The 26,465-nt window shown below is 42.4% G+C and overlaps 2 protein-coding genes across 6 annotated transcripts; both read left to right on the forward strand.

Moving 5' to 3' along the window:
• Positions 1 to 550: 550 nt before the first annotated feature.
• On the forward strand, positions 551 to 6,909 carry stc2a (stanniocalcin 2a). The gene is made up of 4 exons (XM_073487124.1): positions 551 to 825; positions 2,811 to 2,953; positions 3,607 to 3,818; positions 3,975 to 6,909. The coding sequence occupies exons 1-4, from the start codon at positions 687 to 689 to the stop codon at positions 4,339 to 4,341; spliced, it is 861 nt and encodes a 286-aa protein (XP_073343225.1). The 5' UTR covers positions 551 to 686; the 3' UTR covers positions 4,342 to 6,909.
• A 5,036-nt stretch (positions 6,910 to 11,945) lies between these two features.
• On the forward strand, positions 11,946 to 24,507 carry LOC141013256 (cytoplasmic polyadenylation element-binding protein 4-like). Of its 5 annotated transcripts, none has more exons than XM_073486909.1 (12): positions 11,946 to 12,028; positions 12,959 to 14,078; positions 14,172 to 14,270; positions 15,065 to 15,158; positions 17,056 to 17,106; positions 18,041 to 18,064; positions 18,470 to 18,646; positions 18,947 to 19,036; positions 19,139 to 19,257; positions 20,970 to 21,084; positions 21,165 to 21,346; positions 21,504 to 24,507. In XM_073486909.1, exons 2-12 carry the CDS (start codon positions 13,014 to 13,016, stop codon positions 21,729 to 21,731), a joined length of 2,244 nt encoding a protein of 747 aa, XP_073343010.1. In that variant the 5' UTR covers positions 11,946 to 12,028; positions 12,959 to 13,013; the 3' UTR covers positions 21,732 to 24,507. The 5 variants fall into 5 exon arrangements, with proteins under 5 accessions (XP_073343010.1, XP_073343012.1, XP_073343013.1 ...); XM_073486911.1 differs by having other exon boundaries at positions 15,068 to 15,158; XM_073486910.1 differs by lacking the exon at positions 11,946 to 12,028 and adding an exon at positions 12,412 to 12,488.
• Positions 24,508 to 26,465: the final 1,958 nt, after the last annotated feature.

A 26,465-nucleotide genomic window follows, 5' to 3' on the forward strand; every position in this document is an offset into this window, starting at 1 on the left:
TTTTCTCCAGCTTGTTGGCAAGCTTGGCACTTCTTGATCCTCCCACTGCTCTCATGCTTAGCCCTGTAGCCTAAATATGTGCTCCAGTTTTTATGGTAAAAACAGACTTTCTGTTGCGTTTTCACTGTTGCAACAAGCAGGAGCTGGAAGGTATCTTGCAATATATACAAAACATATGAGCTGGTGAGGGATTATAATAATGCCTGTGTGTTATTGGAGGTCTATATTGGACAATCTATGATTGACTTGTGCAGATTTGGTTTGTGAAACACTCATCCCAGAGCTGTCACACTCAACTTACTCATGAATATTGCTTTATGGCGCCAGTTTTATTGCAAAAAGGGGACTTTCTCTGGACACTCCCCTAAAACCTTGGACGTGGATGTCTGCGTCTCTGATTGGTTGTGAAGCCCCAACCGACAACACCTGCTTAACTCCTTCATCCAAATTGACACCCGGGGCTCTGAGAAATATAGGCAGCATCCCTTGCAGCTCATGCATTCAGTCCCACAGCTGCCCCGTAAGACACCAAGCCGCAGCTGCGCTTATTACTGATCCAAGGTGAACCCTCACATACACACACACACACACTCACACTCACACACACACACGGATACGCACACGCACACACGCTCCGCACACTGCCGGATCTTTGCTGGGAATCGAAGCGCACCGTCGGAGACGCAATGTTGGTGAAACTGGCCGTGGCGCTGCTGGTTTTGTCAGTGCTGGAGCAAGTAGTGGGATCGGATAATATTGACATCCATGACAGCCTCCCGGAGAAGCCTGCGAGCCAGAAAGGACGCCTCTCCCTGCAGAACACAGGTAAGAAAGAAGTGGGGGAAGAATGTGGAGGTTTCTCGCTGCTCGCACATCTACACGTGTTTCTGTGGCTGCAGATTTAACCATGCTGGGGGACTCGTGCGGGCGATTTGAGCAATCCGCTGTTTATAACTTAAGCGACGGTGCACGCCGGTGAGCCTTTTCGATTACTCAGACAGACGATATCTTGTAAATACTCTCAGACAGAAATTCAATATGTTAGTAAACTATTAATAGAATGGCACAAGGTAATAGGTAATGTATACGGCAGCGCATCTAGGTGTGCGTGCGCGCGGGTCTGCGCGTGTGCGCGCGCGTTATGGATCACCCGTTTCAGCGGCTTTCTGGAGGAAATCTGGCTTTTGCATGTGCTGTCTCTTGAAACCAATGTGGGCTGATGTGTTCAAGCAGGTTAGTGGAGCAGTAATGAGTGCAGCAGTGTGCTGGAGGGTCAGCGCCGAAGGCAAGTTTATGTATCAGACCAGTCCTCTGCGGAAATATCGATTAAATACCTTTTTTTTTTTTTTTTTAATTAAAAAGGCACGTGTGATTTCCCTGATTAACACAAAGCGACGAGACCTCGCTGGATTCTTCCCAGAAACTTCTCCCCTATGTCGGCTCATCCCCCCCACCTCACACACAGCATGACCTGCGCCCCGCCATGTGAGCCATGTGTCAAAATATTACAGCATTAATTGTTATCTGACAAATAGGGACAAACTCCAACGCAGGTTCCCCAGCAGAGACCTTGCTAACACCGCTGTGTAATTCAATGCACGTTGCGGCCAAGCTCGTACGATCCAAGCACATTCCCGCGATGCCAAAACAAGCACTGCTGACAGCGGCTCACTTTTCCTGCGCACTAAAGTTCAACTCTGTGCCTACAAACCCCGCAGCAGCCGCCCCCCCTCCTACTACTGACCCCCCGACAGAGGCTCTTTGTTGACAAGCGTGATTTCTAATAAGCCGCATTTAATCAGTTGTTTGCTGTCTTCTTCTTCTCCTTCTGACGGTTTTCTTTTGCGCAACTGGTGCGCACTAAAGGGGAAAATGTTCCTTGCGCGCATCACTTATCAGCTCCGAGACAAATCACGCGTGTAATTATGTTTTACTTAGGTCAACAGTTTGGGTGTTCATAGCCAAAGTGAAACACTACGCGGCCTGCTGGCTTATCTTAAGAATAAAACACTCCCAACGATGTCACATAGGGTGAGCAGTGACAGGCTCCCCTGCTGATGCTGCTGCTGCTGCTGGTCACATGTCTCTTAATGCATGGTCTTACACAGCAATTAGGGGTTAAGAGAGAGACCTTCACTTTCTCCTGGTAATTTCTGTCCTCATGTCTTCTGCGTTATTCCTGTCTCTCATGGCTACAGTAAAGAGGCACTTGAGAGCCGGCCAGTTGTGAGCAGAAGCTGATATTATGTATTCACATGACATATACTTACATATTTCAAGTTTTTCTGCCTGCATTGCTGCCGTGCACCCCTCGTGTAGCTGATGCACCGTTTGAATAATGTGATGCATCATCTTCGAATGCAATAATCAGAGACTTGTTGATGCACATGTAGTTGACAGACAGAAATGCATTTGTCGTCAAGGCTGTTCGGTATCTGCAATGCACCATCCCATCTCAATGCCAGGCAGTGCAGAAGGATTGTGCTGCAGAATGACACAGTAATATCTGTCACCAAGTGTTCCTCTGCAGGAACCCCTCAGCTTGGGAAATTAGACTACCCACCCCCTCTCACCCGCCCTGCATCCCCCTTTTCTCTCCCCTCGACTCTCCTCCACGACCGCCTGTGTCTGTGGAAATAGTTACACGCCACATCAGCTTTGTGATTCGTGCGGCAATCAGCGCCGGAGTGGAGTTGTGCCCTCAAGCCCCTGTAGTCTTCATTGGCAACGCGTCGCCTGCAACAATCTGCTGCCGTCTCTGCTGCGAACAGATGATAAGGTCCCTCCCCTAACCTGTTCTCTCTCTCCAGCTGAGATCCAGCACTGCCTGGTGAGTGCAGGGGATGTCGGCTGTGGCGTGTTTGAGTGCTTTGAGAATAACTCCTGCGAGATACGAGGGCTACAGGAAATCTGCATGACGTTCCTGCACAACGCTGGCAAATTTGACTCTCAGGTACTAAACTTGTCTTTGTCTGTGTGTTTGCAAAAAAACAAAAAAAAACAAATGGTATAACCAGAGGCAACATTCCTTTTCCTTCTCACTGGTTCACTGCTCCACCCTCGTCATCCATGAACAGATTTGTTTACTTTTTCTTCTCTCTACATACCTCAAAACACTGCATGTACAATCTAGAAGCGAGACTGTACGTGCACTCATCTCATAATCTCTTTTCCTCTCATGGGACGTTCACTTCCCTCTCAGTGACCGATGCATGTACAGTACGGACCAAGGGTCATGAGCCAGTTGGACACGAGCCCAGTTTGCTCAATTTTCATACATAGCGGAGGCTGAAGTCCTGCCAAGCCAGGCCTGACCGGGGTCGTAACATGTCTATGCAGTCACATGCATGAAATTCACATCTTTGGCTGACAAATCCAAAAGATTATAGCTGGAGAATGACACGATTTACTGTTATTCACGCAGAATTCATGATCACAGAATGATATAGTCACACACTGCACTCCCAACACTGCTGAAACAGGTGCACAAAGTAATACAGAAGTCAAAATGACATACCAACGTGCCAGTGTTTTCTTTGGCTGAAGTCTAAATCCTCAAGTGTCAACTTCAAGGGACTCAACAGTTGTGTGTCTGTGTGTCCGTAGGGGAAGTCCTTCATCAAGGATGCTCTCAAGTGTATGGCGCACGGGCTACGGCACAAGTTCAGCTGCATCAGCAGGAAGTGTGTGTCCATTAAAGAGATGGTGTTCCAGCTCCAGAGAGAGTGTTACATCAAACACAACCTGTGCTCTGCTGCTAAGGAGAATGTGGCCGTCATGGTGGAGATGATCCATTTCCAGGATCTCTTCCCTAAAGGGTGAGACAGATAGTTTCTCTCCTGATTGTTTACCTTCCCTGGACTCTTCTGTTCTTCCATGTTTGGTAATAATACCATGCTATTTATCCCTGTCATGAAACCTAGATGTAATCCTTCCAAATGTTATATCACAACCTTCTGCCTGTCTGTCTTCAGTCCATACGTGGAGCTGGTGAATATCCTGCTGAGCTGCGGAGAGGAGGTGAAGGAGGCGCTGACACGAAGCGTCCGGCTACAGTGCGAGCAGAACTGGGGGGCTCTGTGCGATAGCCTGAGCCTCTGCTCCTCCCTCGCCCCGTCTCCTGCCGGAACAGTCGTCGAGCAAAACCACCGTCGCCCCTTGCCCTCCCTTCCCGAGCCGGAGCACCCTCGCCCACCACGGCAAGGCGACAAGGACAAACCTGGTAAGGCGGGCTTCAATGCCCACCCACGCAATCGCAGTCAGGGACCCCGCCGCCAGAGTCCAGCGGCCGGAGTGGTGGCCGAGCAGGAAGACCCCGAAGCCACCGACATCCGGAGGTGAAAGCGCAGGAGACTGCCCCGACCTTTGACCCCCTACAACGTCTAACAAAACCACACTTGCAGACTTATGCACACATCCACACACACCCACCCACACACACACACACACACAAATTCCCAGACAGACTTAGCGTAAGGAAACAAGCCCCGACATTTCCTGTCCTTATTCCGCCCTCTCCAGTCATTCCAGCAGCCCCACATGGTAAACTTGCAGGGTAATTGTGGTGTAGCTTGTACTGTTATGCCAGACTGTAGGCCACGATTTTTTAAAAATGGAGTAATAATTGTTATTATCATGATTATTTCAACTGTTAGGACTATTTTGGCTCTAATATAGCATTTTCTCAAATCATACTTACTGTAAGATTTGATTATATTTGTATTATTTATTTTATTCTTTATGCAATGTTGAAATATCAAAATGTACATAGAAATATACTTATCTATATTTATATAAACATGTATAAATATAGTTACAATATGCAATACTGATATACTATAGATGACATAGTATGTGGTGTGCTGTCTGTCGTTCTCTTCACAGTATTGCACCCATCACACATCGGTCTGTAGATATGTAACATACACCATTTGTTGTTTCAGAGTGGGGAATGTGTATTTTAATTATAGATACTTGATGATCAAATACAAATTGTACAGGTTTCAAGTCCAGTTCTGGCACATATGAATCGTAGTGCATGATGGCCACGAAGCCAACAAACTTGTGCGCATTCTTCAAGTGAAAATCCATTTTTAAAGAGGATGCAGATGTAATACTATGAATACGGACGGTTATTTGACACTTGTATGTATCGATAGGTCTCTCGCAAAGCTAGACATAAGAGAGCCAAGACTGATCTGTGATGTCATCGAGCGCTGATGTCTGGGCAGCAGTGAGTGGAAGACGAGGTGACTTCTGTTTTTATTGTGCAACTCGTTAGGCTGCAGGAAAAGTGTCACATTCATTTTTAACAGAGCCTCAGAGGCTGTGTCTCGGTGACATGACAGATGCAAGTCACGTTCATAGCTTCAGGAGACGTTATTGTTCTTGTTTCACAGATAATAACCGATCCGTCAAATGTTCCACATTCTCTTTGAGTCGCTTTTCCATACAGCTATCAGTGAACTGCAGCAAAGAGAGGACGCTCCATCACGTTCTGATGCCGAGTCCTTTCACTTGAACAAATCACACACATCGAGGTGCCTAAACTTGTTATTGTCCACAGTGACCGCTTCTCTGTGATTTAAGTGAATGGATGATACTGTGTCATGGGGGAAGCTTTCCTGTTGAGCTATATTACGATGATGTTGAGCCACAGTCTTAGATTTTGCACTTTGGATTGGATGATTGTCGGTTTGTGTTGGACTGCTGCAGGTTAAGACATAAGACCAGGCCCTCTAATCAGACCTTACTGTATAGGATATTTCACCAACTCCTGTATCCCCACATGCTCCGTAGGACCAGACTGAGCCCCTTCTTTAGAAGAGTAACATTACCCTTTTGTGGTGTCCCAGCAGGCAGGAAAGAGGCTTGACAGAAACCCTCCAGATCTCCAGCCCCTCTAAATTAGCCCTTATTTCTCTCTCAGTCCCTTACCTAGGTCAGGAGAGACATGAAGGCCTGTTATTCTACCCGTTAGAGCCGCAGGCAACGCAGCGAGGACCCAGGAACTGGGTTAAGTCCACACACGGGGGCTCTGGCGCTGTTATTCTAAATGTTATATTTACTGAGGCCACCAGAGAATTCCTCTGGGCCACAGCCAAGAGCCAGAGAGGCAGAGAGGAGCGGGGCGAGAAGGAGAGAGACATGCTCAACCTTTCTTTCTTTCTTTCTTTCTTTTTTTTAAATGTGATGATTCACTTCTCCTCTTACTTCTCCTTGTACTCTTTTTCTCTTCCTGCTTTCAGCTTCTGACCATTTCAGGCCAGTCACATGCTTTAGCTGTGGAGGTGCAGTCTGTGAGCACACGACACCACATGCTGGAGAGCGACTGGTGCAAAAAAAAAAAAAAGAAGATGAAACACGTGCAGATTTTGTGGCTCTGTTAAGGTTTTTGTTTTTTCACTTTTCTTACAGGAAGGTCATGCTTTTTCCTCCCAATCATTTAGACACTATTATAAGCTCCAAGGGTTTGAATCATCAGTGAGGCGTTCAGGCTTTTCTTTTTTTTTTTCTTTTTTTTTTTTATTCTGTTGTGGAGGTTGGGATTCCTGTGACATCCCAACACAAGACATAAGCTAATCCTATTGAGAATGTACTGTATGTGTGTAAAGTGACAATCTGTTTCAGCTCTCTGTCATTAGGTTTGATATGGCTTTTTGTAATAATGTTAGTGGCTTGAATGGCTGTTCTTTATGTGTTCAGAGGAGAATAAAAACTAACCACGTTTCCTGTATTTCTGGTGCTCCGTCGCCACATTACGTGTTTCCTCTGTCAGGCACAAGGACTCAGAACATGGTCTAGAAGTTTGTAACACACCTGTAAGACATTGGGCATGTGATCCTATAAATATCTTTGGACTCATGAAGTCAGATGTATCTTGTTATCATTAAAATAAGTTTGTCTGTATTTTGTACATGTGTCTATCAATATAGTTTTTATTCAGCATAAAAACATGGCAAACACATTGTTGTGGACAAAAGTCACTTTCAGACATTGGACGAGCTCTGAGCAGGTCAGCAGAGAAGCCCTCGTCGTCTCAGGTATACACACAAGTTAAAAGACACCCCATTCTCATTTGACTCTCCGCCTCCTCTCTGACAGTGAAATACGGGCTGTGTTTAAAGTTTCAGGGCCTGGAAATATCCTCCCCACTGAAGGAACCTAAACATTTACGTCAGCAGCTCTGGATTGTGTGCAATGCTCGAGGTGTGTTCATCGTGTCAGTTTTTATGAGTTGGCCCAACAGTGTACATTGCCTCACTAATCATTTACACAGTGCTCTGATTTGAAAGGTAGACGTCAAGCTGTTGTTTTGAAGCTTTAACTTATCCTAGAGTCAACTTGAGCATACGGAGGTGCATTTCGCAGTTGCCGTATAAGGGAATTTGACAAATCCTGGCGTCTTTCTCTTCAATTAGTCTACGGTTTGACAGGGAAGAAGGAAGGCTACATGCCAGGTTGTAACATATCATACAGCTCCTTTAATATCAGCACCTCTGCAGTTCTTAAGCTGCGTAAGGACATTCTGTCGGTGCTCTCATTGTGTAGTGACACTCAACGACCACTGGGTGGTGACATTTCTCTTTGTATTGACAGGGAGGCAGAGGTTGGGAGCAGGTGCAAGTATCAGAATTTTAATAGGGGTGAGATGGGTTACTTGATTGAAGCTACAGATGCTTTTAAAGCTAAAATGAATAGTTGGTCAAAGAATTTGATGACTTAAGTATCTCAACTTCCTGTTATCCTCCTTTAACTTGTATTACAGGAAGTACACAAGATGTTTCCAAACAATCTGATGAGGAACAACAGATGCATTTCTGTTATTTTATTTTTTTATTAAAGGAGGACTCTAACGATGAAGCAGCATGAGTACCACTCAGCCTGTGAAAACAGCTTCGTCTTGCTCTCGTTGAGCTTTCCAAAGTTTTAAAACATTCACCCTCTTGATGTAAAGGTTCAAGGATAATGTATTTGTCGTTCGACAACACAGGGTTGTACAATGAAATGCAAGTTGTAGTTCCTTTACACTTCACAAGAAAAACTACTTATTATGGTGGAGGGCGTAGAGCCTGAGGAAAGGAGCTGCTTTGTAGTCCGTTGGTACGACAGCGGATACTTCTGTATCTTTTGCCAGACAGCAGCGGAGTAAACAGACTGCGCTGAGATGGGTTTTGTCTTTTCCTTTGGGCTCTGTGCGGTGTCATGAAGGTTATCTCAGTTTTTGCTTGAGACTTTTTAACCGAATTCCTGCCGTAGAAAGAGGTGTGAAATGTAAAAGAAGAGGGGGGGTTAATATGCAGTAAGGGTCTAATGGAAAACACTAATCAAGTTGCATTATGGGAAATCCCGGCATGTTTGAAGTCTGACCCAGACTGGGATAGCTTAATTTGTCACCAAAAAAATCTTTTGAGAGTATTTTGTCTTTGTGGAAGTGAAATCACTGGAGTGTCCCTTATACACTCGATAGCTTTTGCTTGTTGAGACAGAAAAGACACTGCTGGGACGACTGCATCTTATTTATTTATTTTTTTACATCTATCTATCTATATATATATAACTAATTTTTAAATATGTTTGCTTTGTTTTCACACACAAGTGTTAATTGCTGACCATATTCACACGGCAGCCAGTTTCCTCTGACGTCATGCTCAGGGTAGGAAGTTTGAATGCTGGGATAACATTATGTTGCTGTGTTCTGGTTGCGAGCCATATAGCGAGCCAGAGTCACACCCCTTCCAGTGGACCTCATGGGACCCTTTTTCAGAAAAAGAAATGTATACTGTACAAATTTCAAGAATAGGGAGAGACAAATGAACTAACAAAATTTGTGATCCCATTTGAATTGTGTCATGAATCACCCTTATGATGTTTGTGAATTGAAAAGATAATTTTTCACGTCAATAAAATATCATCTAGTTTCGTGTGACACCACTCAGTGAACTACATCATATGGCTCAAACATGTCAAGAGCAACAAGATGGCCGCCGCCTCAGCACAGGAAAGGTATTAACAAAGGTGAAAATCAAAACAAAACTGGTCATATTGACAGCTGCAGTTATGTGCACCCACTGTTGGGTGTGTAGTCTTTAAAATTACGTGTTTTCACAGTCTGATATTTCATTTATTTTATGACAAACTTTCTCAAGTTAAAAAGTTGATACCTGTTAGCCAATGTTTGCATTCTGCCACTTCCTAGCTAACGTTACCGACTGATTACATCCAATATGTTTCACTGCCAGGTTTATATAAATTTGTCCAAGATGTGTGTTATAAATATCTTATGCCTTTCCTATCATATTGTGTTACACTATCTAACTGTAATGTTAGCTAGGAAGTGGTTGAATGCTGACATTAGCTGCTGTCTAACGGACGCTAAGGGGATTTATCAAATATGTTGTTTTACCTTGAAATATGGCCCAATGTCCCTCCAGATTTTCACTATTCATTGTCTTTTCAGTTGCTGACTGATCAGGAAACGGTGAAATGATAACAATTTGTCGGATTCCCTACGCTTATAGGACTCACAACCTGGAACACAGCAGTACGACATCTGAGCTCCCCACCTACAGTGTTGTGTCAGGGGAAAATGGCTGCTGTGTTGTTATGGTCTATTGCTTAGTATATATACAGACAAGTGTATGTATATACTGTATATATATGTTTGTATATATATATATTTCGTCCTCTGCCCATCGGTAGGAAAGGTAGTTGTAGCTATATGCCAGTATTAAACATTATGCTGACATCATTGCCTGCACACAGGAGCTGATAGGCAAGGCCACATGCAGGGTGCAGTGTGCTACATTCACTGTGACGACAGCGTGTGGGAGAAATTATGCTGTGTCACACTCTGCTCGCAACAATACATCCAGTCTGAGATGGATGACCTCCTGGCCAAACAATGGGCTTGCAGCTGGACCAGAAATCTCCTGGCTTGCATGGTTGATATGGCAACTGAGCCCTATCAATACGGAGGCAGCAGATATCACATCTGAGAGGAGGCTGACCAGCAGCAGAGAGAGAGGGAGAAACCTGAGATAGTCACCCTCGGGTGCTTTGTGAACATCTATCCTGGGCTCCTGTGTGAACTAATGAATTAGTGACTGGGTGCCTAAGTTCCATGGATGAATCATTTAGGAACCATCTAAGGTGAATGGGTGCACCCTACTTCTGGCTCCTGTTGGGCCTCAGGAAGATGAATATCCTGTATCTACCTTCAATATATATCATGCCTATCTGTTTAGCTGCATAAAATGAGTGGAACCTCAGTAGCATGGTTTAATTTCACTGGGGAATAGAGAGTGTGTTACTCTCAGGGAAGAAAACGCTGACACAACTCACTGTGCTCGAGTTACTGTCAGCCTCAAAAGACCTATAGCAGGCAGCAGCATATACAAGATGGTGGATCCTACACACAACTAGGCACACAAGAGAGTGCCATAGCAGCCAGTGGTTCAGTCAGTTGGAAGATACTGGCCTGCGAGTAACACCTGGAGTAGCTGTCTGTTATTTTTAAAAAAGAAACCAGAAGATCAAGACACACTGTTCTGTTGTTAAACCACACCAACAGGCCCTGCAGCACATGGGAGTGGGGTGGGGTGCGCTACTACTACAGGATTAATGAAGGGTGGGTCTGCCTTGGGGTACTGGGACACTTGTGTTAACAAGACTAACTCAACGAGCAAGCATCCAATAATACTCAGGAAGACTTGGGTGGAAAGTAACTGAAAGTGTGTGGCTCTGTCAGGTTCTTTCACGCTTTTTTAGTGCATTGTGAAACCAGTAAAACTACCTTTATTTAGGTTCATTCTAAAGAAGGAGTTTGCTTACCCAGCAGCCTACAGTTGTGCTGTAATGGCACATGAACATTTTACTTAACAACGCAACCCTTCAGAGACAAAATGGCCATAGCCACAACAGCGATACTGAACTGCACATGAAGTTGTTTTTCTGTGGACCCCACATGTGCCCTTTTATAGTGACCACAATTAGCTGTTTAAAAGAGTCTCTCTTTAGCACAAGCAATTTTACTCCCACTTCAGTAATGTATACTGTGCATACTTCTATTGAAAGGGATCCTCTCGTGGTGAATGATCAGGTTTTAATGAACTGGCTCCAGCAAAGAGGAAAAGCACATCTCTGTCAGGTTCAGGCTTGCAGCTAGTCGTCAAATTAGGGACACCACATTGCCATACGTAGATACTATTGGTATTCTGCTACCTGAAGTTATGATATGATGGTATGATCAGAGCACAGCACAGATCTGGTCAAAGCAAAATTAATCGGGCTCTCAAGCTCGATTATGTGCTTAAAATAGCAGCAGCTTAATTTAATGAGATTGCTATGCAGTACTGTGAAACCAAATCCAACTAAATGATCTATCTATGTATCAATCTATCTAATCCTTTACTTTTCCACAGCCTGTCTGGTACACGACACACCACCAAAGCTACTGCTGTAGGTTGCAGTGGAGGAAAAAAACATTTGCTTATCCAAATGTACTCATCTGCATTTAGAATGGTTGCAAATACTAGCTCCTGGATTTTAACCCTTTGTACTGCCTTGGCTCACAGTGACTCATATTATAATAAAATAATAAATAAAACATCTTGTTTCAGCCTTGGTTGAGGGATTAGATAGAAATTTCCTTGGATCTTTAATGTATTTCCCTCAGAACAACTCCTCCCACTGATTTCAAGTCACCTTATTTGGGAGGAGAATGTCTTGAATGCATGTGCCATTCATTGAGAAGGGGTGCTGTGGGCGTGACATGGCGACAATCAGCCAATCACGTGTTAGATTTCAGTAAACGTGGGCGGGGCTTCTGAGGGAAATCCTGACACACAGTGGCTGGTGCCTTAAGACGGGGGCGGGGCTTGTAGACGGAAGTGTCTCCCGACTGGTCCAGCTGTCATCTAGAAGAGAGAGGAGACCATTTACACCGGCTGCCTAGGAAATGCAGAAAAAGGGAAAACGCTAAAATATGGCAACATCAAAACGATAAGGTCATGACGCCGAACTGAAGGTAGCTATGCCCGACATATCACCAAATACACACGTTTCACGACACGTTAGAGCAGCGGTCGAGGTTGCGTTACGTTATGTCGACATGTAAAAATGATGACAAGGATTGGTGGGCTGTGTGACATTGAACATACAGGACACGAAACAGACGAGGTCGTCTAAAGAGCCACACACCATTTCCAACTAGCTAGTCATGCCCTGGCTTATTTCACCGTGTTGTCGTAGTTAACGCTGTTACTAGGAGCTCGACGGCCGTTGTAGCCGCTGAATTCGTTTATTGCTGCCAGGCTGGTTTGCAAATGTGCTACAGCGTCTCTGCGGTGTCGGCTATTATCCTAGCCTAGCGGCTCGGTGACGGGAACTACCCTAGATTCAGAACAGACAGGAGACGTCATCAACATTTTCCTGTATTTAAATGGTTGCGTATGAGGAGGTCATTGCTGAAAAGGGCAGATTATTCGGTAAGTGTCCGTCCTGGGAGCCACCGCGGTGCTCGAGCGCTCACGGATGCACCGTAATGCACAAACGTACTTTAAAATTGACTGCCGGGATCTGCATGATTAATGGGGCACATGGAAGGTGGCGGAGCAGCTGTTAGCTTGCTGCTAGCTGCGTAACGACCTTTGGAGACGTCAGCTTCACCAGCCCAGGCTGTTAGCTGCCTACGCTGGTTAGGCTGGGTGTTTTCCGTGGTTGCCTGCCTGCCATTCGAGTGTTATATTTCACCCAGGCCTCCCATGGCCAAGCGAGTCAATGATTTAATCTCATTGATTGCATCACAAGACCAGACAGGGTGCAGCCCAAGCACACTCACTGTGTTTGGCAAAGGCTTGTTTTTTTTGTTTTTTTGTTTTTTGTTCAGAGGCCAGATTAACTTGAGGTGTAATAGCCTTGTGTTTTCTGTCACCCCTTTCCTCAACCCACATTTTAGGATAAAGAAGACGGTGAAAGCCAAAAGTGAATTGAAGATTTACTGGGTGTCCTAAATGGGGGACTACGGGTTTGGAGTTCTGGTGAAGAACAGCAGCGGTAACAAATCTGCTTTCCCTGTAAGGATCCCTCCTCACCTCCAACCCCAGCACCCTCACCACCCCTCCAACCCCCCCAGCCCCCCTTCCTTCGTAAACAACACCTGCTCCACCAATGGGGGCAGTGCTTGGCTGTTCCCTGCCGTAGCCCAACACAGTAACATGCAAGATGAGATTCTGGAGTCAGACAAGTCCAAGGCCTTGGACCTCCAGGACATGCAGGAGAAGTCTCAGGTCCAGGCCCAGCCTCAGGCCCTGTCTCCTGGCCAGCAGGAGGCCGGGGGAGGCCTAGGAGAGCTCGAGGGGGCTCTCCCCGAAGACGGCTCATTGGAGAAGGGTTCTCTGGAGAGCAGTGGCGGGAAGGAGAAGCTGAGGATGGAGTCCCCGGTGCTTAGCGGGTTCGACTACCAGGACAGCCTGGGAATGGGTACGAGCTGTGCACAATCCACCTCCTCCTCATCCTCGCTGACCAGCTTTAACAACTGGTCCCCTGCCGTCCCATCCACCCAGTCTCCAGTGGTCGGAGAAGACGTTGGAGGATTCTTTGGCCCGGCTGGCTCCAACACCAACGGACCTCCCCTGCTGTTCCAGAACTTCTCCCACCACGCTGGGCCTGGTTTTGGAGCAGGAGGTAGTTTCTCCCCGCAGATTGGACCAGTCACCCAGCACCACCCACCCACACCTCACCCCCAGCACTACCACCCTCACGGTCAGGGGGTCCCACAGCAGCACCGGCGCTCCCCAGCTAGCCCTCACCCACCCCAGCCCTCCTTCCCTCCGCATCCCCATCGCACCGGACCGTTCACCCAGCTACCCCACCTCGCTCCTGCCCCGAGCAAACCCCCTTCACCTTGGGGAAGCTACCAGAGCCCCTCCACTCCTACATCCACCTCCTGGAGCCCCGGTGGGTATGGTGGCTGGGGAGGCACGCAGGGGGTTCGAGACTACCGACGGGGGGTCGGTGGAGGGATGACGGGTCTTAACTCGATCTCCCCTTTGAAGAAGTCGTTCCCTAACAACCAGGTAAGTGAGATCCACACCTGCATTAATTAATATGATGGCACACAATACGCTTGGTCAGGAGACATTTATGAAACTCATCCAACCATCCTACAGGTTCCCTCTCAGAAGTTCCCCAGAAATAGCTCTGGCTTCAATCACAAGGGCTGGGTGGAGGACAGTATGAGCCGCAGTGACAGTGTCTACCCTTTCCAGGTGAGCTTATCACAGGTAATATTCAAGCTGGTGTTTAGGAAATTACTAGGTGTGATGCTTAATAGAACTAAGTTTAGTTGAAACACTACTTGCTTACTAATACTTACTTGAAAACGGCAATAGAATAGAGCTGTTGTTCGCTGTGAGAGTACATTTTAAACATGTCTAGTGTTTAAAGGGGCAAAATGTTGCTAATCTTATTAAACACACTCATCTGTATCAAATGTAACAAATAGGCCATTGAGCAAAACAGGATATGTGATGGTTAAGTCAACTAAATGGATGAATTGAAACTTATTGTGTGTGTGTTTTATGTCTGAGGTCTTATCTAGATCGTTTCATTGGAGAAGAGCAGCCTTATCATCTGCTCTGATCACATGGCCTTCCTCTTGCCCTGATTTGAGAAGTCTTGTGCTCGACTGCAGCTTTGCATGCTCTCAACCCATTTAGATACACAGTGAAGCATCCTCTCTTGTTTTATGTATTACTCATCATAGCATTTGTGTTTTTGTAATTGTTTCAAATGCTAATATATCACTTTACCGCAGGCTATTCAATTAGAATTTGTATTGCTACGAAAGGATGCAATTTTTTTTAGCTCCTTCAGCAGCATATGTTAATATCTGATGCAATAAAATACATTGGAAAGATGGGATTTGTGAAAAATACTCTTTACTAGCTCTTTACTAGCGATTAGCATCATAGCAAACTATGTCAGCGCTCTTCCAGCTGCTGCTGCTTTAGATGGCGATGTGGGAAGTGAGGACACTAATTGTTGTCTTCCTCTCTTTCAGCAGGAGAGAACACGGTCCTTTGATGGTTTCAGCATGCACTCCCTGGAGAACTCTCTGATTGACATTATGAGGGCTGAGCAGGATTCCTTGAAAGGTTGGTTCCCACACTAACAATAGCGAGGAAAGGATAGGTTTTCTCACTGCTGGCTGTAGATAAATACAGCCGTTTGTTGCATGTATTTGACAGCAAGTTAAAAATTGAGTATTATTTTCATTTCAGTGTTGACAGTCGATTGTGTTGACAGTTTAAACGTGAATGCTGCTTATTGATTCCCAAAAATTGTGGGTTAACAAAAAAAAAAAACGCAGAAAGAAATGTAGTAAATACCAGATTGGTGACGCTATAGTGAACGACTATCAGGCATTTTCTGAGGCTGTAGTTTGAAGAACTAATACATTGTTTTTTCTTTTAGTCAATTTTAGTGAGTGTTTACTTTAGGGCAATTTTTTGATAAAGGTGAAGTGTGCGACAAAATGGCATTATAATGAAGTACTGTACTAGTCTACAAATATCAACCTCCAGATGTAAGAAAACATGTTTGTTTGGTACAGACCCCATCAGTATTTGCCTCATCATTATGACTTTAGTTTTTTAAGCAAAAATGAAAAATTGGGACGCATTCCCACTAACTGACCATATCGTGCAGCCCTAGTTTACTTATGATTTTACTTCTTCTTTGTTAATACAGTTACATGTGTTGTCATGTGACTTTGACTTTTTCCTTGTAATACTAACACACTAATGGCACAAACAAAAACAAAATATTATTGAGCTTCACCAAATTAATTTCCCTGTAGTGTTATTTTGGGGTTGGGTATCACTATAAATGTTTCAAATGATACCCGACTTTTGGTGTATGCTTAAAATTATGCTGCAGGCCCATTTTTGGTTGCCACTCAGAAAATATTGAGGTTAGATACCCAGCACTATTTATCAGATGTTACCGTTTTTTCCTTTAGGATACTCTGCAGAATAAACCGTTCACACTATGGCTTGGAAGTATCATCCAAAATGTCAAATATAGAATGGAATTTTGAATATTGGGCTGTATCAGTATATTTCCCTGTATTTAATTTTTCCCCTTCTTAATTTCAATAGAATGTAATTTAAAAGCAGTAATCGCTGGAATTGAAATTAAACTAAACTGTCATATATTACTGTTTTGTGCCCCACCAAAATGTGTCCACAGCAGTGAGTATCACAAAGCACCAAAAGCTGGCATCTCATGTCTGGAAAGATTCTTTGATCAGATGGTTCCTGGTTTAAATCACATTTTCAAATAAATTTCTTAATCCATTCTTATAGTTCTGTATTTAGGCAGAGTTGTACTTTGATGGCAACTTTAGTTAAAATAATCCACATGTTAGAAAAATATCTTCTTTTGTCCAGTGAAAAAAAGGTTTACGTACATTTCTCATTTCTTTTTCTCCATAACTTATGAACACAATGACCTGCAGCATTTTCTTGTGGAGATGTCTTTGATCTCAACTAACTCTCTCATTAATAAAGTATTTCAGTTCAGTTTTGTTGCAGTCGGTCTTAAAAGAAGCCTTTTTCTATCACAGCCAGCTCTACTGATGCACATCTGGGACATCTCATGTTGTGCCTTCTTGTTATGAAACTTCTCCTTTATGGCAGTTCTGTCTGCCATCTGTCATCAGGGTATTTTCCATCACTTAAGTTGCAAGTTTGCTTCCTCAGTAGTTCATTATTTGCATAGTTGTCAAGTCTAACACACATTCTTGTACTTACTCTATTTTACTTGATTTTACCCTAACATGCACTTTTGTTTACCTGTGAGAATAACCTGAACTGCATTTGATTTGTCTGTTGAATGCTATCATGGTCCTTTTCTCAGACCCTACCAACATAACTTCAATGGGTTGGGGAGCAATTTATAGACATGGGGAATTAATTTATATAATTATTGCTCCTGCTGAGAGTCATTTTGTGAGGTGGTGTTCTGAGGCCTCTTCTTTTTGTCATTTAGGACGCTACAGCTTCTCTCACCAGGGTGGAGATGGGCCTCTACCTATGAATGGTATGTAAATTACATGCACACAAAAAAATGTAGTGCTGTAGCAGAAGTCAGGGCTTGAAATTAATGTCTGTCAAATTCAGATAAAAAGAAAATTTTGAACTTTTTTTTTTATTTTTCAACAAAAACACAAAAGAGAAACCTCGTGGATATAACATAACCACACACCATAAAACTAGTGGTAAAAGCATTAAATGACTTCAGTGATATTACTTGTTCCAAACTGCTGTGGTAGTCACTGTGGAGCACGATCAAAATGGCTCTCTGAAAGGAGACCAGATCAGACCGGCTTCTTCGAGACAGAAAATAATGCTGTTGTCAGGGACCGCAGAGAGCAGATAAATGATACCACAGATATGCTGTCAGAGGCCAAGGATTTACTTTTGTAAGTTGTATTTATGTTTGTAGCGATTATTAAAAATCCAGTCATCAATTCTTCTGTGCATAATGATGAGCTTTTTATTTTCAAAGACATCGATTCACACAGTGTTTCGCCAGTCAGATGTGGAGTTACTGAATGTGTAGCACAAGAATCTTAGTAGGTAAAAATGCAGGTCACCTTTATTTTACATACGTGATTAATGAGGCATTTGATTACTCTGGGGTACAATTACATGCCACGTTCTATGATTTATGATTTCAACTCTAGTGGTTTATACACCACATAGATTTATTGATACCATTTGTAGTTGCAGTTTATGGATACAGATGAAAATGGATGTGACAGATTTGCCTTTTTTTTCTTTAAAAGTTTGAATGAAAAGCATTTTGGCTAGTGGAAATTCAAAATGGAGTTACTTTAAAACACAGTAGCTATTTTGACTGGTGATGATCCAACAATTAATTTCAAGCCCCGGCGGAGTTTTACTTGTTTCTTATTGTGTGCCTTTAACAAAAGAAGCCATTTCAAGAGTGTTTTGTGTTGTTTCACATGCAGCGAGAAGTTATGGCAGAAGACGAGGTAAAGCTTGCGAATGTGTCTTGTTTTCTTCCGTGTTCTTTAGAAAGCAGTAATGACCCCTGAAATGATGACTTTGTGGTATTGCTTCTGTGTTTGTCTGCTTGCCTGTTCATTGTCAATGATTATTCTGCCTCAAGTATTGTCAGAGTTCAAGTCCCTTTTGCTTTAGGGCGTAAAGCCTTCCAAGGTTGCCTGCCAAGACCTAGTAGCGATAATACTTGTGCTTTTACTGTGTCATCAAAAATAGCAATCATGGCTGCTTTTGTTTGTAATTCTTGACTTTGTTTAATTTGTTTATATCTAATCAAATTCCCTGCTCATTGTAATATTAATACAGTCTCAAAACAGTAAGAATTGTGGTTCAGCCCGGCTAGTGTGTGTAATCCAGATCACCCCCTCCACCAGGCCATTCGTCTCTGTTCCCCATGGAGGATGAGCGTTCTTTTGGAGAGGACGAGTCAGGTGACCAGGGGCTTGCTGGCCTTGGTTCAGCCCACTGTTTCCCCCACCTGAACGGTGAACGCGTGGAGCGATATTCCCGCAAGGTGTTTGTTGGAGGGCTTCCCCCAGACATAGATGAAGGTAAAGACACATTACAGCTACAGGGGATTATTCTGTAGCCCTTGTTTTCTAAGATACACATGTTATAAATCAAAGGCTATAACAAACTTTAATGTTGAACTGTTTTTCTTCTTCTATGGCATCCTTCATTTTTGTACATTTATCTCTTTTGAGAATTGATTATAAAGTGATGTTAATGCAATAATATCACACATTTTGTAGTATTTACAAATCAAGTGCTTCAGATCATCTTTATTGTCTATGTAATTCAAATTGAATACAATTACTGATTGATTTGATGACTGAATTTCCTTTTTTCAGATGAAATCACTGCCAGTTTCCGCAGATTTGGTCACTTGTTTGTTGACTGGCCCCACAAGGCAGAAAGCAAGTCCTACTTTCCACCCAAAGGTGAGTCAGACCAGTTGAACATTACATTTCTAGCCAGCGTGTTGACTCTACAACTATTTGAGGATGTCCAAGCTCATTCTTCCATATGTCGAACCTTTCCAGGATATGCATTCCTGCTGTTTCAAGACGAGAGCTCTGTTCAGGCTCTGATCGATGCCTGCATTCAGGAGGATGGCAAACTGTACCTGTGTGTCTCCAGTCCCACCATCAAAGACAAGCCTGTGAGTTTGATATTGGTTATTCATATTGTCAAAAAACTACAAAACTAACAATTAACAAAACAAAACGATTATTTTCTTTATTGATTAATCGTTTAGCCTGTAAAATGCCAAAAATTGTGAAAAAAGCTCTTCCTGATTTCCAAGAGCCCAAAGTGACGTCTTCTAATTGCTTCTTTTGTCCAACCAACAGTCTAAAACCATTAAAGTCCTCATTTACGATCATAAATGACAAAGAAAAGCAGCAAATCCTCACATTTTTGTTTGACATTTTTGCTTGAAAAATGATTCATTGGTTATCAATTAGTTGGCATTTAATTTTCTTTCAATAGACTAATCAATTGATAAACTAATAATAGCAGCTCTTACACAAATGTTAAAATCATAGACTCACACAAATGGTCGAGTGTGTCTGGTCTGATTGTATCTCAGATGTCTGTAAAGTTCAGTGCAGCTGCATTTGTTTTTGATATAAGGGTTACAGTGATAGTCCATCAGAGTTATATAGTTAGATATAAGTTCAGTAAGTAATCATTAGCTATTGAAGGCTAACATCAGCAGTAATGTTTGTTTGGTCAGTTTATTTATTCATTTATATCACAGTTTTTCGATATGCAGCCTTTGGGCCAATTGCAGTCCTCAGAAGCATTTTCTGCAGCCCTCGAATGTGACAATAAATGCATGCATTATATATTAATCATCTAACATCCGATTAAGTACTTCCAATAGCGTACATAAGTACACTACTCGGCTACTGCGTCTGTCAGGTCAGGTATGTAACTTGTAGAAATGCACTGCTTGCATGGCAACCAGTGGAGCTGTTGGTGTCGCAGGGATTATGTTCTGTCATTATTGCTAGTGCTTTATTTTGGTGGATGACTCAGCAGAATAATGTGGAAGTGAGATGGAAAATGCCACTACAGAATAAATACTTTTAGGAAAAATGGATAAACTGGGCATGGGACAAAATGAAAATCTCATGTCATGATTATCCTGTCCAACATAATTTCGATTCACGATATTATTCCGATAATCGTCAAAATATTCTTAAACCGAAATAGCACTAAAACATATGTGAATCACTTAAACCTTATATTTTGTAAAGAAACTAACATTTTTATTGCATCACAGATGGGACACGCATAATTGTTTAGAAATAAAGGATTCTTAAATCATAAGGTTTTCCTGCACAATTAAAGATAAATTAATGCTGGTGACCTCGTCTTCCTGTCATTTTATTTAGTTTGAAATCCGTAGTCTGGTCACACATCTGATTCAACTTGTTTTTATGGGGGATACGATGTCTAAACCACGCCTTCAGTCATGGTGACCAGCTTAGGCAAACAAGTGAATTTAGTGCTCAAGGAATTTAATGTTAAACGCCATCATGAAACTCGTCATCAAAACAAGAACCCCTGAGTTATATTATGTAGATGTAGCTGTATTCTGCCCCACAGCGCAGAAAAATGTATAAATGGTGACCTCACCAGTTGGTGCTTATACAGTATAACACTCCAGGGTCTTCCCGTTCAGAGCCTTGGTCACCACCATCAACACCCTGCAATAGTATAGAGATTGAACCAAAGAAATGTGCTAATCCTTATTAAATAAGCAGCAAGCCCCTCTCATTTTAACAATCCAAAATGCATCATGGACACTAAGGACAAAGCCTGACTGAGAGGAAATAAATGTTTTTTTAATGTTGATTTGTGCAGGTCCAGATCCGGCCCTGGAATCTAAATGACAGTGACTTTGTAATGGACGGCTCTCAGCCATTGGACCCGAGGAAAACGATCTTTGTAGGAGGCGTCCCTCGTCCCCTACGTGCAGGTACGTACGTGCGTGTGTGCATTATTAAGACTGAAATAGTTTTGATCCCATTAACTTTACATTTTGTGTCTCCATTCCAGTGGAACTAGCCATGATCATGGACCGTCTGTACGGAGGAGTGTGTTACGCTGGCATTGACACAGACCCTGAACTTAAGTATCCAAAAGGGGCGGGGCGAGTAGCCTTCTCCAATCAGCAAAGCTACATTGCAGCCATTAGTGCCCGATTCGTTCAACTGCAGCATGGGGAGATTGATAAACGGGTGAGTCCATCGGATGTTAGCAGGTCTTAAAAATGAGGAGAGGATATTCATAAAATATTCATCCCACCTTTCTTGCACGCTGCCGTGAATGCAATCAAGTTTCTCTCGACCTCCATTTTAACAGTTTCCTGTCATCCATTTTATGTCTCTTTCTCAGGTGGAAGTGAAGCCATATGTCCTGGACGACCAGCTGTGTGACGAGTGCCAGGGCACCCGTTGTGGGGGGAAGTTTGCTCCTTTCTTCTGCGCCAACGTGACCTGTCTACAGTACTACTGTGAGTACTGCTGGGCAGCCATCCACTCCCGGGCCGGCCGTGAGTTCCACAAGCCGCTAGTGAAGGAGGGAGGGGACCGACCACGACACATCTCCTTTCGCTGGAACTGAGGCGAGAGGGCGAGGGAGGGCAACGATGCAGGATTGGGGAGGGATTGAGAGAAAGGGGTAGTTAGGGAAGGGGTACGGGCTACGATATGAAAAATAAATGCACTTTTCTTTTAAGTTTAAAAAAAAAAAAAAAAACTTAATTTATTTTTTATTTTATTTTTAATTCGGCCTTCTAAAAGAAGTAAATGCTAAGAAGAGTGAAATCCCATTTATGTTTTGACTTTAAGTGTGCATGAGCATATGGATGCATTAGATTTGGATTTAGATGTTTTCTGACTTGACTGTACTTTTCTTTTCGTGTTAGCTGGCAAAGCTGCTTACATTTGTTGTCAAGAGTAACATAAAATTTAAGTGAGGTTCATCATACCTAAATCAGTATACTAACTATGGAAGTTGAGTTAAAGAAGGGTGCATTTTCTTACTTTTTGCTTGCAGGATTAGAGAACAACTGTACCATTTACCAAAGGTTGAGTGCAAATTGTTGGGTTTAACAGAGGAGAAACACCGTTTTAGGATGGTCGGACGATTGAGTTTTTCAAGAAGCTCGGTGTATAGCATCAGGCCACGTCACAAAACAAAATCTCCCCTCAGTCTGGCACACATGTTTAGATTGCTGGCATGAGTTTTTAGGTCTTGGTTTAAAAGTCAACACTTTGTAACCAGAAAGGGCAAACCAAAGATTGGCCTAAAACACATCATCAAAAGCAGATGTTGATCTGAGGGTTTTCAGGATAACGTGTCCTCTCGTCATGCGGCGGAGGAAAGGCTGGAGTTGTCTGGAGTTTCGGTTTGTGGGTGTCGGCTAATAAAGACACAGCCCTCAGGGCTCAGGTATTGGCAGTAGTATTTTGCTCACTTTATATTGTCAGGGATATTAGCACTGGAAGCTAACATGCTAATGTAGTACAAACTAATGGGAATGCACAGTCCAGTCTCCCTGAGCTGTCCTCATGGTGTACCACTGCACGCTCTACCATGACTGGAGCTTCTATCACAAAGTGTTGTGGTTGGATATGGTAGTAGCTAGAATTTGCTGTCACAGAGATAAAGATATTATTTTATACATGGCCTGCTGATTTTTGTACAGTGTTTTATAGCTGATTATTTTGTCATGAACATATATACATTTATTATGCACTACTTTTCTAAATATTTTTTTCAATAGTCATTTTAGGCACATTTTTCACAGATGGGAGAACTCCTTTTGCAATACCTCATTTTTTTCACTTGGTGAAAAATAATTTTGTACCTTTGTTACTAAGAGATCTGCATTTATGGTAAACTTAATTTAAAAAAAATAAAATGAATGATATTAATATAATTTTCAATTAGCTTTTATATATTTAAGTGCTGGTAAATCTGAAAATTGTCTGGTGCATCGGTGTGATTCTGTAGATAATAAAAAAAAATAACAAGGCTATCATTAGCCAGTCATATATGGATTCTCCTCTGTCCTAATAAACATAATTACAGGATCCTAAGGCATGACAAGACCTTTCTAAACTGATTTTGATAGTCTTGAAAATATATTCTGACATTTCTCTCCTAGGTGTAGTCAATAAGATTATCAATAGGGTAAATGTTTTGGCTTTGGTCAATGTGAAAACTTCCCTTCTATCACCGGAGTGGATATCAGCTGTTTGAATATTTAGATCCTCTTTCTGGGACTGCCTGTAAGTTCTACTTATTCTTGGCATGCATAATGTAATACAGAAATAACATGGCTAGTGTTAATGCAGGACCTAATGTAATGCACTAGATCTCCTTTTTCCTTAACTTTCATTTCCTTATCTCTTTGAGATCACCTCTCTTGTAGCCTCTCTTTACATGATGGAGTCTGCCTTCCTTACACAGACATGATGTTTATGCAATCTACACAGTGACAACACTTTGGATGCGTTTTTTGTAATGTAGAGGACACTCAGTAGGACATAGGTGAGGAGACTTGATCACTTGACCCCCTTTGTGATGTGGCATGCTTTGGGACATAACCTGAATGTGATTTAATGTTGCAAGTTAACTTTGAGCCATTATGTGCAATACTTATTCTTTCCAGAAACAAGTCTCCGCAGTGTATGTCATTTAACCCATATAAACCATGCAGTCATTTACACATCATTTGTTTCCTATTGTTCATGCTGATGTCTGCAAGAAAAAAAAACCAACTAATTTATACCTGAATTTATTTTTAAACATTAGTTTTGTGCTTATTTACTTATTTTGCTACTACCATGCTACTGTGATTGAAAACATTGTATATACTAGTTCGATAATGTATTTAGCATTTGCTATATTTTCAATTGAAATGTATAACTATCATTTTGATCAGATTTTTTTGTTATATTTTTGGGGTGATGTGTTAAACTCGTTGACGTGTCTAGTTTTTCTAATTGCTGTATTGTGCTCCACATTTTCAGATGAAAAGAATATTGATTATGTCTGTTAGTATTACTTGATTGCAAAATTTCAATAGTTTTTAATTGTATGCTGGGAAGGTTATATTTATTAACTTTTTTTTTTTTTTTTACCTGATATCATTTTGATTTTTATTAAGTCATTTCACATTTATACGTAAGTTCCCATTTTTATATTTTCTTCCTGATTAATTTACGCTACAATACAGAAGTCAGTTTTTATAGTTGGTTTGTAGTATTGAAGTAAAACAAAGATCTAATGTCATATATTCATTTGCTGCCAACTGTTTGTAACTGTATGCATACATTTGAAGTATTTGTAATGTGAGATGTTGAACGAATAAAACAGCTGTGAGGAAGAATTATACGCCAAATGTTCATTTACAAGAATCAAGGTTTTATTCCATTATTACAGTTTTACAGAGGCCTGTGTGGATTCATTTATCCCCTGAAGGTTTTCTAGTAAATCTCACACTGCTGTTGTGTGACAGCTCTTTTTTGGCACATCTGGTGGGTTAAGTTGAATCAGGTCAGAGGTATTTATAGGCTGAGGCTTATTTCGGGCCTTGGTGAGTGCTGTTTAGCTCACCTCAACCTCCTGTCTTTTGTCCCAGCAAAGCCTTTCCTAGTCTACAAAAGCCTTTTGCACGTGGGCAATAAAATGTCATAAATTAGGTAAGCGAGAGATTTTACAAAACACATTGACAAAATTCAAGTTAAAGTAACACTGGTATGCTTATAACATCAGGGAGGTCTTCAAATAGATACTGGTTTTGTCCTCAGATCCTAAACCTCCACTCAGAACAGAGTAAGTCTGCTCCACTAGGTCTTCTGCTTCACTGGGCTGTAAATGTACCTGAGGGTTTTTAGATATATGTTGAATTAACATGAATCTTACACAGTCATTGATGGAGACCGACTGACCTGAACCCTGAACCTCATGTTGGACGCCATTTTATCCGGATATACCGCCACCTGCTGGCTGACAGCAGCACTACAAGCACACGACAACACAACAGATCAGCAGCTGGCCCAGGTAAAAGCAAGCTGTCCTCCGTCAGTCCCTCAGTAGAGCTAAAAGAGAAACATGTCTTCTGTCAGGAGTGTGTATGAGCCCTGGTTTGACTCTCAGGTGGGCCCCAGTCAAAGAGAGGAACCACCGGCAGACCCGACCATGGTGGACCAGCCTCAGCCTCCCCCTCAGGGCCAGAGAGACGAGCGCGGGAACAGACGGGTCAAAGTTAGGGGCGAAAAAACTCGGTCCGTTTTAAAAGTCAAGTTACCAAAATTCAACAAGAAGGTGACGAAGGAGGACAAAACACCGAGGAGACGGACATTAGAGCCCACTACGAATAAAAGCAAGACAACTGAGAGCAGAGGAGGAGGAGGAGGAGGAGGTGGAGCGCAGTGTAGGTTCATGGTGCCGTTAGCAGGGTTAGCTAGCTAGGCTAGGCTGCAATGCTAGCCAGTTGGCTAAAAGTGTTTTTCACCTGTGGACCAGAACAAATCAAGCAAAATGAGCTCTAGCTTATCATAGGTGGATACAATAAGAGAAACACACGTTTATTTTTAATATTATTGTTATTATATTTTATTGTACAAAATTCACAGAGGAGCAGCGGTTATGGAGAAATCTGAGGGTTAACTTAGAATTAGCCTTTTGACTTAAACTGTCAGAGTCACAGTGATGCAACTAAATAACACAAAACTATATTTTTATTTTATAACAATTTAATCTTGTGAAATACTGACTCTCACATTGGTTAGACTGTTGGGTCAATGGTGTAATTGTAAGCTAAAATGGCCCATGACACCACTGCAATTTAATAACGTTACAGTATTAACCCTAACCCTGCAGTGTGCTACTATAGTAAAACATTATCTTTTATAAAAGCCTATTAATAAAACAAATGTTTTAGATTTTGACAGAAGTTTTGATTCAGCTGAATGTCTTTTTTTTATGTTTGTGGTGCACAGGATCACATTAAATTGATTTCTTTAAATTGTTATTGTGCCACCACCAGAGTTAACATCAGTTTCACCTCATGTTAACCACACAGATGCAGGTCGGTTACTTTATAATCACAAACAAAACAACAACGACAAAAACCCTTTTTCAGATCGGCTTCTAAAGGTCAGAATCTAAAGTAACGGGTGACTGTAGATAAAACTATCGCAATCAAGACCCAACAGCAGACCTGCCTTATAGGAATTGGCCAAACTAAGCCTAAACAAGCTATAACTGAATTATTATCATTATTATTACTATCAGCAGAAGCCTCATATTCACATTTAGTTTTTTTGTTTTCAGGTGCTGACA

Source organism: Pagrus major, chromosome 18, assembly GCF_040436345.1.
Source record: "Pagrus major chromosome 18, Pma_NU_1.0".
Taxonomy (NCBI): domain Eukaryota; kingdom Metazoa; phylum Chordata; class Actinopteri; order Spariformes; family Sparidae; genus Pagrus; species Pagrus major.